The sequence below is a fragment of the Papio anubis genome, chromosome X (genome assembly GCF_008728515.1).
Source record: "Papio anubis isolate 15944 chromosome X, Panubis1.0, whole genome shotgun sequence".
In the NCBI taxonomy this organism is placed as follows: Eukaryota; Metazoa; Chordata; class Mammalia; order Primates; family Cercopithecidae; genus Papio; species Papio anubis.
Genome location: NC_044996.1, coordinates 100,339,775 through 100,357,006, shown reverse-complemented (window position 1 = coordinate 100,357,006; position 17,232 = coordinate 100,339,775). Strand labels below are relative to the sequence as shown.

At 35.4% G+C, this 17,232-nt stretch overlaps 1 protein-coding gene across 22 annotated transcripts in view; it reads left to right on the top strand.

The window, feature by feature from the left end:
* Positions 1–16,617, top strand: part of KDM6A (lysine demethylase 6A) — a 231,800-nt gene extending 215,183 nt beyond the window's left edge. For 11 of the 22 annotated variants that reach the window (XM_031660982.1, XM_031660981.1, XM_021932609.2 and 8 more), the window contains 4 exons: positions 11,251–11,358; positions 12,105–12,231; positions 14,081–14,251; positions 15,396–16,617. In XM_031660982.1, coding sequence (XP_031516842.1) covers positions 11,251–11,358; positions 12,105–12,231; positions 14,081–14,251; positions 15,396–15,425 — 436 coding nt within the window. In that variant the 3' untranslated portion in view covers positions 15,426–16,617. Of the gene's footprint in view, positions 1–11,250; positions 11,423–12,104; positions 12,232–14,080; positions 14,252–15,395 lie in introns of those variants that run through there. The other 11 variants (XR_004180861.1, XM_017953897.3, XM_009197444.4 and 8 more) reach the window with 2 other exon arrangements.
* The last annotated feature ends 615 nt before the right edge of the window (positions 16,618–17,232 follow it).

The window sequence follows — 17,232 nt, the reverse complement described above, 5'->3', positions numbered from 1 at the left end:
AGCACTTAGCCAAGCACTGAGCAAAGTGCTTCCCAGACTGTACTCACTTATTTCTCACAGCATCCCAAGGTCATTCAATTGACTAGAGGTAGAGCCAAGATTTAAACCCCTATCTGTCTGTGAAAGTGCTTGAGTGAATCTATGGCACATGACTTCATTTGGGGACAAGTTTGGGGAGCCAGTTAAAGAGTTGGATAGAGCTATTTAGAAGAAGCTGACTAGGGAGTCATCTACCTAGGAATTTGTGACTGTCTTGAGAGGAAAAGGAAAGAAAAAGTTGGGGGTAGCACTTTGTGGGGGATATGCCTGTTTAAGAAAAAGAAATAGGTGAGCTAGATAACAGGAGAGCATGGAGACTGAATTGTTGCAGAAATAGAGAAGGAGGTCTTTTTCCACAAGCACAGTTTTGCCGTGTAATTGTTATATCCACATCATTGTTCTGGTCTTCAAATCTAGTAGTTCCTGCCAAAAAATGAAGTGGTGTTGGTTTTTTCTGGTTTGTGAGCTGTGCCAGTTCTTAATAAATGGTTCTCCCTTGCCATTCCTTCCCTCTGCTTTGAGTTATTTTCTTCATCTCCTGTTCACTCTGCCACCCACAGCAGTTTGGCTTTCTACCCTTGGTAAGCCCAACACTTCTCTTGTTGAGGTCACCAGTGACCAACTGTTGTATATCTGCAAAGGCACTAATGTACACTTTCTTCAGAAATCTACCTTTTTAAGCCTGGCATGTGAATGCCTCAAATCTGATTCCCACTTGCCTTGTCAGCCATTTCTCCCACTGCTGCCTTTAAATGTGTGCTTGAATTGTTTTCTATTTATTAATATTTTTACCACTCCATTTGCTATTTTAAGCCATCTTTAATATGAACTGCAATTTTTACATCTCCCCCTTTTTTTCCTTTGAATCATCTTTTAATAAAGCATTAATTCTGTATATGTTGAACATACGAATTATAGGCTATATTAAAAGAAAAAATATCAGCTAAATGTAAGAAATGAAATGGAAAAGATACACAAACATAGTCTTCTTCCTTAACTCTCCCCCTGAATTGTTATTTTTAATTCTTAAATACTGTGATTCTACAGTGTGTAATTTTTAGGCTTTCATAGTTAAGTGGTAAGCCCGCTCAACCAAAAAGAATGTAAGCAAAATTCTCCTTGTGCCTTCTCATCTGCTCGCTCCCTCAGCTCTACCCAGTTCTTTTTATTCAGTAAATGTTTATTGTGTACTGCATTGTTACCCAGGTTTGTGCTAGGTGAAAGGGATTTGATCACTTCTCAGACTGCTCAAAGTGAATTGAGAAACCGTCAAACCATTAAAACATGTGATCTTTAATGATAGAGATATTGGTAAGAAACCATGGTGGGGCAGCATAGAGGAAGGCTCTTCTGAAAGAGTGGAAGGTTCAGTAAAGGCTTCATTGGAAGTACTACAGCTTCACAGTCTCTTATTGTAAATCCTTTAGGCCAGATGTGTTTTGGAGCTAAGCAAAACCACAATGAGATACCATCTCACACCAGTCAGAATTACTATTATTAAAAAGTTAAAAAATAACAGGTGCTGGCAAGGATGTGGAGAAAAAGGAGCACTTACACTGTTGGTGGGATTGTAAATTAGTTCAACCATTGTGGAAAGCAGTGTGGTGATTCCTCAAAGAGCCAAAAGCAGAACTACCATTCAACTCAGCAATCCCATTACTGAGTATATAACCAAAGGAATATAAATTATTCTGTCATAAAGACACATGCACACATATATTAATTGCAGCACTATTCACAATAGCAAAGACATGGAATCAACCTAAATGCTCATCAGTGGTAGACTGCATAAAGAAAATGTGGTATATAAGTGGGAGCTAACTTATGAGGCCACATGGACGCATAGAGGGGAACAGCAGACACTAGGACCAGTTGGAGTGTGGAGGGTGGGAGGAGAGAAAGGAAAAATAACTAATGGATACTAGACTTAATACCTGTGTGACGAAATAATCGTACAACAAACCCCCATGACACAAGCTTACCTATAACAGACCACGTGTACCCCTGAACTTAAAAGTTTAAAAGAAAATAATGTTTTTTAGATTTAGAAAAGGTTATTGAGTACATTTATAATATATTGTACCTTCCCAGCAGGATCTGTTGCAGTATCCTGGGATCAAACATATTAATATTTCAGCACTAAAACATAGAAATAGTCACTATAATGAGCTCAGTGAATACTATAAGTAGCCCCAGGTCAAATTTCAGCACCACTTGAGTTTATGCAAGATTTATGAAAATTTTGTGGGATTATAATAAGGGATTATGAACCTGTATTTGCACTGGGTTATTTAATAATGGGAAATGGTGTTTTCTTCTGTTGTCACCTCCTGACTCCTCATTATCGTTTTGAGAATGAATCCCCTGTAGTTCTTTAAGCAAGTCAATATCACTCTTGCTTTTTCTCTACACTTTTCCATTCAAGTCTGGTCTTTAAGGACCCTGTGATTCCATAAAGTTCTGTTTATCTGAGTAAGTCATTTAGTAAATCTCTTTGAATTTCTACAACCTAGCCATTTTGCTAAAATACATTAATCATATTCTGCTTCACATTCTTCCAGATATTTCCTGTGTTGACCTAAGTCCAAAGAATATATATTATCTTGATTACTTCTTTCATTTGATAATGTAGTGAACTCGACTTAAAAGTTCACAGCCTAACTCCGTAGGAAAATTTAAGTGGCAGCTCAGTGCATAACTTTCTCTTTTGACTTCATTTAACTGTTAAATGAAATAACTTTTCTCTGCAAATGAACTTAATTTTAATTTCTCCTTTAGACCAAACTTTTAAGTGTCTTTCCCTGGTTTATGCCATACTTGTGTGTTCATGTTAGCTGAAGATAGATTTAAACTTTCGTTGCTAAAAATTTCATTTAGGCTTCACATTGGCAGTGACTGCCAATGAGACGTCTTTATCATTTTTAATATTTTAAATAATGGTCAAATTTGCATGTTGGATCACTTGGTAGCAAGATGAAGCATTAAATGGAAGGCAGAAGATTTAGAGGCATAAATTAGAAGGTAATTGCTCCAGTTCAGACAAAAGGAGAGACAAAGATTAGAGGGTAAAATAGACTACACTTGACGATTGATTGGTGGTAGAGTTGAGGGAGAAATCTGTATTGCTGGACTTTGGCTTGGGCCAGACAGTGGAACATTTGTGCTTGTTGATGAAATTGGGGATAAAGAAGAAATGAGTTGGGTGTAGAGAATGATGGTTATCAACTTGACTAGCTTTAGACATGCAGAACTTGAATTGATCCTACAAGATTTAAGTTGAAATTTCTATTAAATAGCAACTAGATGGATGTATGGTTCTATTGCTTAGAAAAGGAGTCTGAGATAATACATTTGTAGCCCTCAGCTGGCTGATAGGCAGTCACTGCTAAGGTATTAGCTGTTGAGTTTTCCGAACCATTCGCTATTTTTAAGGTAGAGCAGTGCCTATACAAAGAAATGAATAAAGGAAAACTTTAAGATCAAGGGTACTGATCTCCTTTAATTCAATCAACTATGACAGTTTTTCTAGGTTAATATATCTAGTCTCCTTTAAAATATATAAAATTTACGTGTGTAACACATCGCTGTACTCCTCCCCAACTTGTTTATACTTTTTCCTCCAACTTTTACTTTGAAATTTCTTAAACGTACAAAAAAAAGTTGAAATATAGTACAACAAATACTTGTGTAACTTCATTTGGATTCATCAGTTAAGTTTTTGCCACGTTTATTCAGCAGTCTCTGTATACGCATACATGCTTGCACGCACTTTTTCATATGAGCTATATGAAAAAGTAATTTGCAGACATCATGACATACCACTTCAAATACTTCATCCTGCGTCTTAAGAATAAGCTTATTCTCCTACATACCTGTAACATGATTTACCATATTTAGGAAACATGAAATTCTGTAGTATGAGTTAATACACAGTCCACATTTAGATTTCCCCAACTATCCAAAAATGTCTTTTTTTTTTTTTTAAGTGCTTGCCTCTGCTCACTCTACCACCCTTATCCATATTGAATTAAGGTTCACATTTAATTGAGTATGTAGTCATTGTGTCTTCTTTAGTCTCTTTTAAACCTGTGAAAGTCTTTTTTTAATGACATTTTCTTTTTGAAGACAGCATACCTTTGTGTTGTGCGGAGTTCTACATTCTGGATTTGTTTTCTCATAATTGTATTTGGGGTAAATTTTTGACAAAAACAACTAATGATGTTTACTTTTGTTTAACTCCTGCCTCACTCCAGCATAACTATGTCAGAGATATTTTCCTTAGTGGGTCCTGAGTAAATTAAGTTTTACTAAAAAGGCAATTTGAAAACTTAAAACTAGGGGTGAGGAGATTATTGTTACTTTTTAACCCATCTTTGTCATAGTATATGATTTTTATCCTGTGGTTTTAATTTTACAACTGGTAGATTAAGATTTAAAAGAAACCCTCGCCAGGCGCAGTGGCTCACGCCTGTAATCCCAACACTTTGGGAGGCCAAGTCGGGCAGATCACAAGGTCAAGAGATCGAGACCATCCCGGCTAAAATGGTGAAACCCATCTCTATTAAAACTACAAAAAATTAGCTGGGTGTGGTGGCACACACCTGTAGTCCCAGCTACTTGGAAGGCTGAGGCAGGAGAATCACTTGAACTCGGGAATTGGAGGTTGCAGTGAGCCAAGATTGAGCCACTGCACTCTAGTCTGGGTGATGGAGCGAGACTCTGTCTCAAAAAAAAAAAACCCACAAAAACCATCACTCTGCAAATTCACGATTCCCGTTTTAAGATATTTGAGATACAATACTTTGGCCTATATTTTATTTTTCTCTTTGTACAATACTAAGACTCTTTACGTCATTTTCGTAAGACTCATACATTCCTTGTTTTGCCTTCTGAAGTATTTTTTTTAACAGGACATTTGAAAGGAATCAAGTGTTAGTGCAGGAGATGAGCTCTGCAGACTGTTGGTACTGATGAGATTTCCCTGTAGATAACAGGCTTTCAGAATAAATAGACTTACAGGTGCAGTTCATAAAGCCGACCCCCAACAAATATGCTATAAGTTGTTACAGTCATGTTGGACCGTTGTCAAGCTAGTGCAATGGTAGTATGTTTCCAATACATTGGAAATGTTGGTTTGTTCACCAGCAACTTTGTGACTTCCACTTAAATCACCACGATAAGTAGTTTAGTAAATTTTAAAATATGTCAAAAACAGAATGCCAAGGAGTGCATTTTCCTCTGAAAAGTTTAATGTTAGGAAGTCTTAGATTTAGGAGGAGCATATCAAATAGTACGCTGAGGAGTAGAAAGTTAATTTTCAAGATACACATTCACTTGTCTTACCCCCTGTAATCTGCCAGACAATAACACATTCTAAAAATATTAATAACATATAAGCCAATGGTTGAAAATAAGTTCTCTTAAATTTCAACAGTGCCGAGCTCATTGAAAACCACTCCCCACAAACTTAATTTCTTGTCATATTATTTTGTCATTCTTTTGACCATCTTATAAAGCACTGTTTTATATTTTTTCTTTTTCTTTCTTTTTCTGTTTCTTTTTTTTAATTAAAAAAATAAAGACAGGGTCACCCTATGTTGCCCAGGCTGGTCTCAGACTCCTGGGCTCAAGGGATCCTCCTGCCTCAGCTTCCCAAAGTTCTAGGATTAACAGGCATGAGCCACCATGCCTGGCCAATATTTCAGTTTTTAAATGTGCCATCTTATATGCACAATATTAATGTTTTATGTGCTTTCTCTGTGCCTTTTGTGTATATATGATCACTATGTGTTCATTATTTGCCCATCCTTTTTTATTTTCCTAAGTCTTAGAGTCTACACTATTTAATATCCCAGTAAAATATTACAGGAAGGGCAGCATCGTGTAGTTTTCTGGAATCTAATCTGCCTTCATATCTTAGCTTCTTCATTTACTGGCTGGGGGATTGGGGACAAATTACTAAACCTATTAGTCTTTATTTCCTCTTTGGAAAAATGGGGATAATACTGTCTTTCTAAAATAACTTCTATGACTGTTATGTGAGTCTTAGCATAGGGTAAGCATTCAGCAAATGGTAGTTGTTGTAATTATTACTATTTTATAGAAACCCCAATTACCTTCTTTTTTTTAGTTAATATTCTTGGACCTAGTGTAGTGGTTCTCAAATGTGGACAGTTTTTCCTCCCCCTGCTTTCCTTTCCCAGGGGACATATGCCAACATCATGGCTTGAGTGGGAGAGATGCTACTAGGTTTTTTGAGTAGAGATTAGGAATGCTGCTGTTAAATATCCTGCAGTGCACAGGACAGCTCCCCATAACAAAGAATTACCCAGCTATAAATACCAATAGTGCTGAGATTGAAAAACCCTTATCTAATGGAATCCAGACTAAACACCTTTTGAATAACCTTGTTTCATTTTCTTTTTGGTGTGTTAACTATTATACTTTGAGTTGGCATTCATCATACAATTTTTTCAAATTAAATAACTTTAGTAATTATATGATTATTTTAATACAGTTTAGGAATTTGACATGTCATGTTCAAATAATTAACATTTGTTGAGCATTAACTGCCAGGCACAAGTCTAAGTATTTTATATAACATATGTAATCCTTATAACAGCACTGTAAGTTAAATATTTTTTCAGCTGAGGAAACTGAGGCACAGAAAGAAGTGTGCAGCTGGAATTTGAACCCAGAGAGTCTAGGTATAGAGTCTGCTCTTGCCCACTCTACAGCTCTTTCTATGGTCTCTTAAAGGCTCTAACCCTAAAAACGCAGTGATTTGTGAGGTTGATATTTTACCAGTGTCTCTTGAAAAATACACTACAAATCTGAGACACTGGTTTTAATTTTGACACTTACGGAGTAAGAGATTTGTGCTGGTTCTCTTACTTGCTGATCACAGGAATCACCTGGAACTCTTATTAAAATAGGTTTTCAGAGCTCTATGCCAAGAACTTCGGGAACCTTTTTCATGGTGACCTAGTGAATCTTATCAGACAAGTTAGGTCTTTTTTAGAACTAAGAATTTTTTTGCTCCCTTTTCTTTCACATACATTATAGGTTATTACCTTACCTACCTACATAAAATATACTTTATCACAAACACAGAATTCCAAAATGTAAAAGCAAACTCATAAGTATTAACTCTCCTTTGATTCCCTTATTTAAATGGATAAATATGGTATTATAGTGTTATACAACTTTTTATTCCACACCCATTTGACCTAATAATGGAACAAGATTTTTCCAACAGTGTGCATAGATAATGGTATAGCCATAAAGACCAGTCCATAGTTAGCATTGATCCTACTGCTGTAGTCCTGGCAGTATTCTGATACTCTGTTGGGTTTGATATATAATGCTTTTTGATAACACTGACCAAACAAAATCTAAAAATTCTAAAACTGCATTCTCATGGTTAATATATATCTGCTTTCATGCTTTTTTTTTTCCATCTAGGAGCTTAAAGTTCTTAAGATACGCATTTTATCATTGACTGAGACCTTGATTTTCAGCCATGTGGTTGGTGTAAATAAAACTGTTAGATGCCTTATTGACATTCATATACCCACTGTTGTCCTAGGACAACACAACCCTGGAGTGACAGGTGGCAAGAGAGTTTTCAGAGCTCATATGTTGGCTTGCTTTTCCTACATGGCTCTTTCAGTAAGGCAGACTGGGCAGAGCAAGGCACCTCTTGGTGTTCGTTAATTTGTTATCTACTTCTCAGTGGCTGAGACTGTTACCATAAAGCATTTAAAAGTGCAATACCAAGTTAATCCATATTTCATCTATCTCCACATTGATATTTGTTTGGTAACTTACTTTGGAAACTGAGTCACATTGCCATTAGAATGTCAGAGTAACCCCCAGTGTTGTCTTAACTTTGATGTAATATAATATTACAGCTTCATTCCTATTATTTCCTGCCCCAGAAACTTCATGCGAAGATTAAAATCTTGTAAGAACAGTTGTTTGTTCCCTAAAGAAGCCCCCATACTACCTTATTGTGGCATTCTTTCTGTTCAGAATGTGCCTTCCCGCACCTCTTTGTCCTGTTCATAAATAAATTGATTCAGAAATTTCAACTTCTGTATGAAAACTTCTGTGATTCTCTACTTCCCCTCACCTGAAGATGATCTCTCTCCTTTTAGTATCCATAGCATGCTATGTTTATTTTTTGCCTAATGTCCTCATGTATTGATTTACGAATATACTGTGCATTAATTGCCCATAAGTAAGGCTTTTGATAATATGTCTACATATTATTTTATTCAGTTCTCTTGTTCTAATATTGCAAGTGTATTTTCATTCTATTCCCTGTGTGAAGTTGTTCTCTAAAATTCTATCGCTCTTTAAGTTTCATCTTTGCAGATCACTTTTTGGTTGGATTAGATTCTAGTATATAACCTCAAATATGCCAAGCTCTCAATCAGCCTCTTCCTTATGGTTTTCTTCCATTCTGGAACTTCCTTTGTCCCCTGCCTTTTTGTGTAGTCTTTCATCCAAATAGCTAAAAACAGAGATTGGGTCCTGAAGCCAATACTGATCCTTAAACGTCAAAGGATTTCTTGCTTTTCTAGCTGCTGAAATCATTTTTGATCTTGTTTCTAAAGTGCATGTATGCAAAATAGCATTTTCCATCTTGTATGTGTTTACAACTTCTGCAAATGATTTATTCTTTCGTTTTTAGCAAATTGAATTCTTTTTTTTTTTTTTTTTTGAGATGGAGTTTCACTCTTGTTGCCCAGGCTGGAGTGCAATGGTGCGATCTCGTCTCACCACAGCCTCCATCTCCCGGATTCAAGCAATTATTCTGCCTCAGCCTCCCCAGTAGCTGGAATTACAGGCATATGCCACCATGCCTGGCTAATTTTGTATGTTTAGTAGAGACGGGGATTCTCCATGTTGGTCAGCCTGGTCTCAAACTCCCAACCTCAGGTGATCCACCCGCCTCGGCCTCCCAAAGTGCTGGGATTACAGGCACAAGCCACCACGCCCAGCCCGCAAATTGAATTATTAATTACCATAAGGTAAACTTACAGAAATTTAGCAAAACTAAAATTAAGAGGAAATGAGAATCCTGATTGTTTAGCTTTTATTTTTTAGCTCTTTAATGTACTTAAATGTTGTCTTTGTATAAAATCAGTCTGGGGCTAGTCAAAGCAGAACAGGTTATTGTTAAGTCTTAAATATTATATCTGTTTCTTTACTAGGATCCTTTCCCTAAATCACTTTACTTTCTATTTTTCCCTATCCTTAAGTTGAATCACATTCTTTCTTTTTAGGACTTGCTCATTACTGTGGACTCCATAAGAGCCTCTCTCTCTCTAAATTCTCCTTCTGTTCCAACTGCTGCCTTTTGAAAATGGGAAGGAAAAAAAATTTTCAGTGTTAAAAAAGTAAAGGCAAGGAGAAATCACAATTTTGTTATTCATCCTCAGATAAGATTAATAGAACTGTCAGTTTTCTAAGTTTTTGGTATCACACAAAATATAAAATATAAATTCTGGAGCAGAATTTATTCCAGAAGCAGACTGACTACTTAAGGCTTAGTATTTACTCTTAGCAGCCTTATCTCAGACCCCTTGTTACTTGCAGGAAATCAATATAATGCCTTTTTAAAGATGAAACTGCCAAACTAACAATACATTGTAAACTACAGTCTAAGTGCCAAAGTAGTCAGTGGCATTGAAGATGAAAATTTATCTGCTGAGTAACAAGTAGCCTGATACTCTATAGAATCAAGGCTGTGTGTTTGGAAAAACTGTGCTTCCTGAGCCCAAGAATCTCATCTTCACAAGAAGCGGAGTGGGTGAGAATAAGATGTGAAAAGAGACGAAAAAGAAGGGTACAGTGTGAGATAGTAAGGGGAAGCTTGAAATTTTCTTTTAAAAACTCATAGCTCAACCACTTAAATAGCTTTATGACATTAGACAAACTTAACTTCTCTGCACTCCCTTTTCCCCATTTGCAAGATAGAGATAACCTTTCTCCACATGGTGGTTAGGAGGCTTACTTGGCATAATGTATATGAAATAGCAAATACATGGCTCCTCTCTGGTTCTTATTTTTTATTTACTTTTATTATATTATTTTTGTTTGGCCATGTGGAAGGACAGTTGAGTTTGAAGTCTTCCAATGGTATCTGCATTTTTCTATAAGAGATCTTATTTTGAAGCCCTACTTGGAAAACTTGTTCAGTAAAATCTGTACCTTTAGAAGTGAATTGTATGGGACATGGGGAGGGAAGAAGAGAGGAGCAGGTGCTGTTCAAGAGCTAGAGACAGAGTCTGAATTATATTCTGTCTTTGCCGTGATCTAAATTTTTACTTGCTACCTTCCCTGGTGCCCTGTACAGGCACGCATGTACACATCGATAGCTGTCCTAACCTTGACACGCAACCACAGGCTAAAGCAGGGGTCCCCAACCCCTGGGCTGCAGACCAGTATCAGTCCATGGCCTGTTAGGAACTGAGCTGCACAGCAGGAGGTGAGCAGCAGGCAAGCTGGCATTACTGCTTGAACTCCACCTCCTTTCAGATCAGTGGTGTTATTAGATTCTCAAAGGAGCAGGAACACTATTGTGAACTGCACATGCAAGGGATCTGGGTTCCTTGCTCCTTATGAGAAGCTAATGCCTGATGATCTGAGGTGGAACAGTTTCATCCCAAAACCATTCCCCCCGCCCCTCCCCCTAGGTCTGTGGAAAAACTAATCTTCCACGAAACCGATCTCTGGTGCCAAAAAGGTTGGGGACCGCTGGTCTAAAGCAATGTTTAAGTTAAATATGCAAGAATTGTTGAAGCCAAGCTGAGAGTGCAGTCTTTAAATATGATACTTAAGGAATTGGCCTACAACTATGAAATCAATATTGTTTTATACTTATTAAATAAGCTAACAGGTTTTACAGATGTTTTTAGTTATTCCCCGCCTCCCCAACCACTGCTGGGTTAATATACATGGGTTTGGATACATAACAATATTTTAACATAGTAACTTATAAAATAACAAAGAAATATAAAATAAGGTAAATTAAATATTTTAGTACTTATAATTTGAATTTTAGTTGTATATTGATTAAGCTACTATATGCTAGGCACTGCCCTAGGTGGTGAGTAGATAAGTAGATAGCAGGAATGCAATAGATAAGACCTTTGCTTTCAAGACAACACTCAGTTGCTAAACCCATTTCCTTTTCTTTAGGATATTTTCATTGTCTCCGAATTTTAGAGCTGAAAAGTGCCTTAGAGATCATCTAGTTCAACCTCTCCGTTCAAATGGAGAACCTGAGCCACTAAGATTCACAGGAGAGTAAGATAATTGAGCAAACAACTCCAAGTAATGACAGAAAACTATAGGAGAATCAGTACAAATTGTGAGAATTTACTATGTTGTTAGCTTCCTAAGTATGAGTTTAGAAAAGGTATAAGAAAAGTTAAATTGTGTTTATATGAATGGATTCCACTGTTACCTTCAAGATAAAATGAAGACATACTTTTTTCTTTAGTATTTATAGTTAAATGAATATCGTATCCTGTAGTGACTAAATTCATAAATATTTTTTCTGCTTATGGACTTGAGTTTCAAAAGCAGCTGTACAGATGATGCTGTTAATGAGTGTTTAGGTAGTGTTGATTTAAAAAAAATAATGTGCCTTCCTGCCTTATTAGAATCATAGAAGTTCATATCTGGAATTCACACCCCTTATTTCAAGGATGAGGAAATTGACTCCCAGAGAGGTTAACTGACTTGCCCAAATAAGAGCCAAAATTAGCAACTCACATTTAAGCAGGAAGTCAGTTTTTATGTACTAAGACCATTATATTTTGATATCCAGATATCAATTTTCTCAACTTTAAATGTTTTAATATGGTCTTCATCAGGCCTGAGCATTGTCATTTTAAAACCTGAGAGTATTTGATAAATTGAAATAAAAATTATGAAGTCATAGACATTAGAATCAAGTCTCTTGGCATTATTTCTAGTTGGTATATCTTTTATGCTAAAAATATTCAATATTCAGTTGCTGGTCACAAATAATTTCTCCCCCACAATAGGTATTGTCTTCTAAGGACTCTGAAGCAATGTCAGACATTGAGGGAAGCTCTTATTGCTGCAGGAAAAGAGATTATATGGCATGGGCGGACAAAAGAAGAACCAGCTCATTACTGTAGCATTTGTGAAGTAAGTAATTGTTCTTATCCACAGTTGTTTTATAAAGCCTCTTCCCTCTCCACTTTTGATTTCTCTTTATTTTTAAAAAACTTTTTTATACTTTTGTGTAATCCAGTTTATAGTAATTAATATTGTATTCAATTTTGTTACTTAGCCATTATATTAAAATTCAGTGTGATAATAACAATATTTCACTGCGAATTAACCTCAAAAGTATCTACTACATAGTCATTTTTGTGGTAGATCTTCAACAGATGATAATCAGCAAATTTAGTCTGAGATTTTAAACTAGGAACAATCGATGTACACAGATGCCAATAAACTGAATGTTTGGTATAACTCTAGGCAGATCGATTATCAGTCCTCTCTGGTGCAATTCACAATACATTTGTCAATATTGTGTGGCCAAGGCTTGCAAGAGGTGTAGGAACAAAGATGTGGCGCCTGCTATGAAGGAGCTTAAATTCTACTTGGAGCAGAGAGATTATAAACAACTAATTGTAATGTACATGAGACTATGATGAATGTGAAGTTGGACTTAATGATAACACTGAGGGGGAAAATGACCTGATTTTTTTCTTCTAGTATTGGCATAAGAATTCACAAAAGTATTAGCATTTGAGTCCATCCTTGAAAAAAGAGTATGATATCAGTAGGCTAAAAAAGTGATGAGAATCGGAAGTAGACTGTCATGGGCTATAGGAACAAGAAGAGAACGGGGAAATGGAAAGGTTTTAGAAAAGGTTGAATGTGTTCCAATTTGGCTGGAACACAGACTGTGCAAATTCCACTCGTAAGTCTAGGTGGCATGTAATTTGTAGCACATCTTGAATGGTTTTAAGGAATTTGATAATCCACGGTCACTGAAGCCATTAAAAGGTTTTGAGCAAGCAACTAAGGGTGAGATATGTGTTTCAGGGAGAAAAGTGGTTGGAAAGGACAGTGGTATATAAGCTATTGCAGTGGTCTTAAGAGTTGTTATTTTAAGGCCTAGACTAGAACCTGGCAATGGGAATATTAAAGAAGGGAAAGAATTAAAAAATATTTAGAGGGTAAAATCAGTGAGACACCTCATTAAATGGCAGAAGTAGAAGGACAAGTTGAATGCTCACCAATTTTCTAGCTCAGGTCACTAGGTTTGTATTGTTGCCTGTTGACAGTAATGGATAACATGGTGAACTCTAGGATTGTCGTTTACTGTTAAAAGAAGACATGAGATCGTAAGAGTTTTCTGTCATTGAAGAAATTTAAGGATAAGCCAAAGACAGGTTGTTGATGGTTCATTTCAAACCTTGAAATTCTGTAATTCTAACATCAACCTGTATTTGAAATGATTGAATCCATTGATTTTTTTTTTTTTTTTTAATGTTGTATGACCTGACCAAAGTAAGTCATTAGGAGATCAGATAGATTCCAGTTAAATGCGATGTTCCTTATCCTACCTGAACCCTAGCAACTCATCAATCTTTCTGTATAAGACAGAGGTATTATTTCTAAAATCATGCTATACTCATGAATACATAAAAATGATCACTTACATCTGATTGTATGCTAATGTTTTAGATTTAAAAATAGGTTGACCTTTATCAAACTTTTGAACTGGGTTCAATGACATGAGTATGTCATTCCCTTTGATTATTCCCCTAAATATGCATTACTACCCATGTCTTTCGATTTGGTGCAAAATAAACCTGGTCTGTTAAAGATTCTCAAACACAGCCATGTTTTTCTTACCACCTACTCTTAACCAGAGATCACTGTCCACAATTTCATTCAAGTAGAATTCCATGATTATACTAAAGCAGTACAGTGAATACCACCATCTCTATTGAATACGTTTTTCTCTTGTATAAAACAGGTGGAGGTTTTTGATTTGCTTTTTGTCACTAATGAGAGTAATTCACGAAAGACCTACATAGTACATTGCCAAGATTGTGCACGAAAAACAAGCGGAAACCTGGAAAACTTTGTGGTGCTAGAACAGTACAAAATGGAGGACCTGATGCAAGTCTATGACCAATTTACATTAGTAAGTCAAATCAACATGTGAGTACATAGTTAGCTGGGTTATGAAGCAGCAGTGTTTGTTCTGCCACCTGATAAGTAGGAGGTAATGAAATATTTTAAATTTCCCTTTGGCTCATTACATATTGCATGAGGGTGTATTCATATCATTCCCCCCTCCATTTCCATGTATTTATTCCTATAAAATTGGCATATATCATTTTCAGTTTTCTTCCTAGGTAAGACCAGCCTAAATAATTTTACAACAATTACATTTAAAAATCTTCACGTGCTTTAGATGGAACACTATCATATCCTTTATGTCATTTTATCTCAGTTGATAAGTTGATAAAATGTTTGTGTACGTAGGTTATTAGAGCCCACAAAATGAATCAGTAAATGTGCTTTTAAATATACTTCTGCTTTTAGAGCTAATTGTATTTGTTTAAAATTTTGTCCTTGCCAGAAGTATTAACCTCATGGGAATATTTAATGGAGCTTAACTTCCTGGTATGTTATATAACCTTATGAAATTCAAGTATACTTATAAATTGCACACAGTTTTTAATTTCAGACAGCAGATGCTTGGGGGAAGCATTTTACTTTAGCAGATCAATAGCTTTATGAATAGAAACAGAGATAATTTATGAATTGTTGATTTTCTCCAGTACTTGTCTCCCACACATATGTGATCAGAAACTAACTTTTTGAAATTTAGTTTCTGATATTTTCACTTGAATAGTCTTCAAGATTGCTTGAAGAAGAAAATTATCTGGAATATGTTGAAGAAAATATATTACCTAGCTGAGATAGATTCTGAAGACAGTCACTAGTGAAATTGTAACTTGTTAAATTATTTTTCAAGAAGCCCCCCTTTTTTTAAGCAATCTTAAGAAACGGTAAACTTAATAACATTCCAAGAGTTTTTGACTAATTGGTGAAGAAATATAGAAAATTGCAAGTACACTGAGTAGGATAATGGTCTTAGACTCTTAGGAAAATTGGCTGAATCGGAGATAGTAAGGTAGGTTGTACTTTTATGTTGTGTAGCAGGCTGGTGAACTTTTTGAGAGTTATTTCCCCTAACTTCATAAGCAGACTATATGTTTGTAGCCATGAGCTATTAACAATTTGTATATCAAAATAACCTACCTTACTTTTATTTTCAGGCTCCTCCATTACCATCCGCCTCATCTTGATATTGTTCCATGGACATTAAATGAGACCTTTTCTGCTATTCAGGAAATAACCCAGTTCTGCACCACTGGTTTTTGTAGCTATCTCGTAAGGCTGCTGGCTGAAAACTGTGTCTATGCAACCTTCCAAGTGCGGAGTGTCAACCAGCTGGACGGGAGAGAGTACTGCTCCTACTCCAGGACTCTCACAAAGCTGATCAGCTGTACTTCACAAAAAAATAATAATTTCCATGTTTTGTATATATCTGACAAAACTGGCAACATCTTACAGACTACTGACTTGAAGACAACCTCTTTTATATTTCTCTATTTCTGGGCTGATGAATTTGTTTTCATCTGTCTTTTCCCCCTTCAGAATTTTCCTTGGAAAAAAAATACTAGCCTAGCTGGTCATTTCTTTGTAAGGTAGTTAGCAATTTTAAGTCTTTCTTTGGTCAACTTTTTTTTAATGTGAAAAGTTAGGTAAGACACTTTTTTACTGCTTTTATGTTTTTCTGTCTTGTTTTGAGACCATAATGGTTACACTTTTGGTTCCTAAATAAAACATTAAAAAAATTAACAGCCAAGTCACAAAGGTAATGGATTGCACATAGACTAAGGAATAAACTTCAGATTTGTGATTTTTGTTTCTAATCTTGATGTAAATTTACACTATTTATAAATACATATTTATTGCTTGAAAATATTTGTGAATGGAATGCTGTTATTTTTTCCAGATTTACCTGCCATTGAAATTTTAAGGAGTTCTGTAATTTCAAACACTACTCCTATTACATTTTCTATGTGTAAATAAAACTGCTTAGCATTGTACAGAAACTTTTATTAAAATTGTTTAATGTTTAAAGAGTTTTCTATTGTTTGAGTTTTAAAAAGACTTTATGTACAGTGCCCAGTTTTTGTTCATTTTTGAAATCTGATTATATATATTTTATATATACTTATGTATGTATATATAATATATATAGAAATCTGGATATATATGTATAAATATTTAGAACTTAAATTTTTCTCGTTTTAAGTTTCACATCTATGGTAGATTTTTGAGGTGTCTACTGTAAAGTATTGCTTACAAAAAGTATGATTATTTTTAAAGAAATATATATGGTATGTATCCTCAAGACCTAAAATGTCAGACTGGTTTATTGTTAAGTTGCAATTACTGCAATGACAGACCAATAAACAATTGCTGCCAAAATGTAGTATAATAGTAGAAAACAAATAGTGATTGAACTTAAGATTTTAAAAGGAATGTTATATGGGCTTGACAAATCCTGTACATGACTTAGTAACATTTTATATGGAAAAGGGGATTCAGGATGAAGGGCTCTATTTTAGAATGAAAATAAATTAAGAGACTTATTTTTTAATGTTAGGCAATTTTGAAATCTCATGCTTTTTTGCTTGCATGACATGATTTGGGGGAGGAGTGCTGCAAATTCCCCATCACTAGTAAAATATAGCAATCTATATTAGTGTTCACAAGTCACTGCTAATTAATGATAGTATTTCATTTTGTAATAACAGCACCTTGCATTTGTACCTCCATTTTCTGAAGCATTTGACACATACTCTCATTTAATCATATTGTTCTTTGTATGAATTTTCCAGGAAGCATTAGTGAAGAAGCATAGAGAATAGAGAATGCTGTAAATCAAGATTATATATATATGGCTAAAGAGAGCTTATTCTGTTTCTAGTGAAATGCCCTGCTGATTGCATTAATCACATACTCTTTCAGATTTGGAGTATGTTGTCCTCTTAGAAACAGTTTGAAGGTTGAAAGCATGGAGATACTTTTTTCGACTAGTTA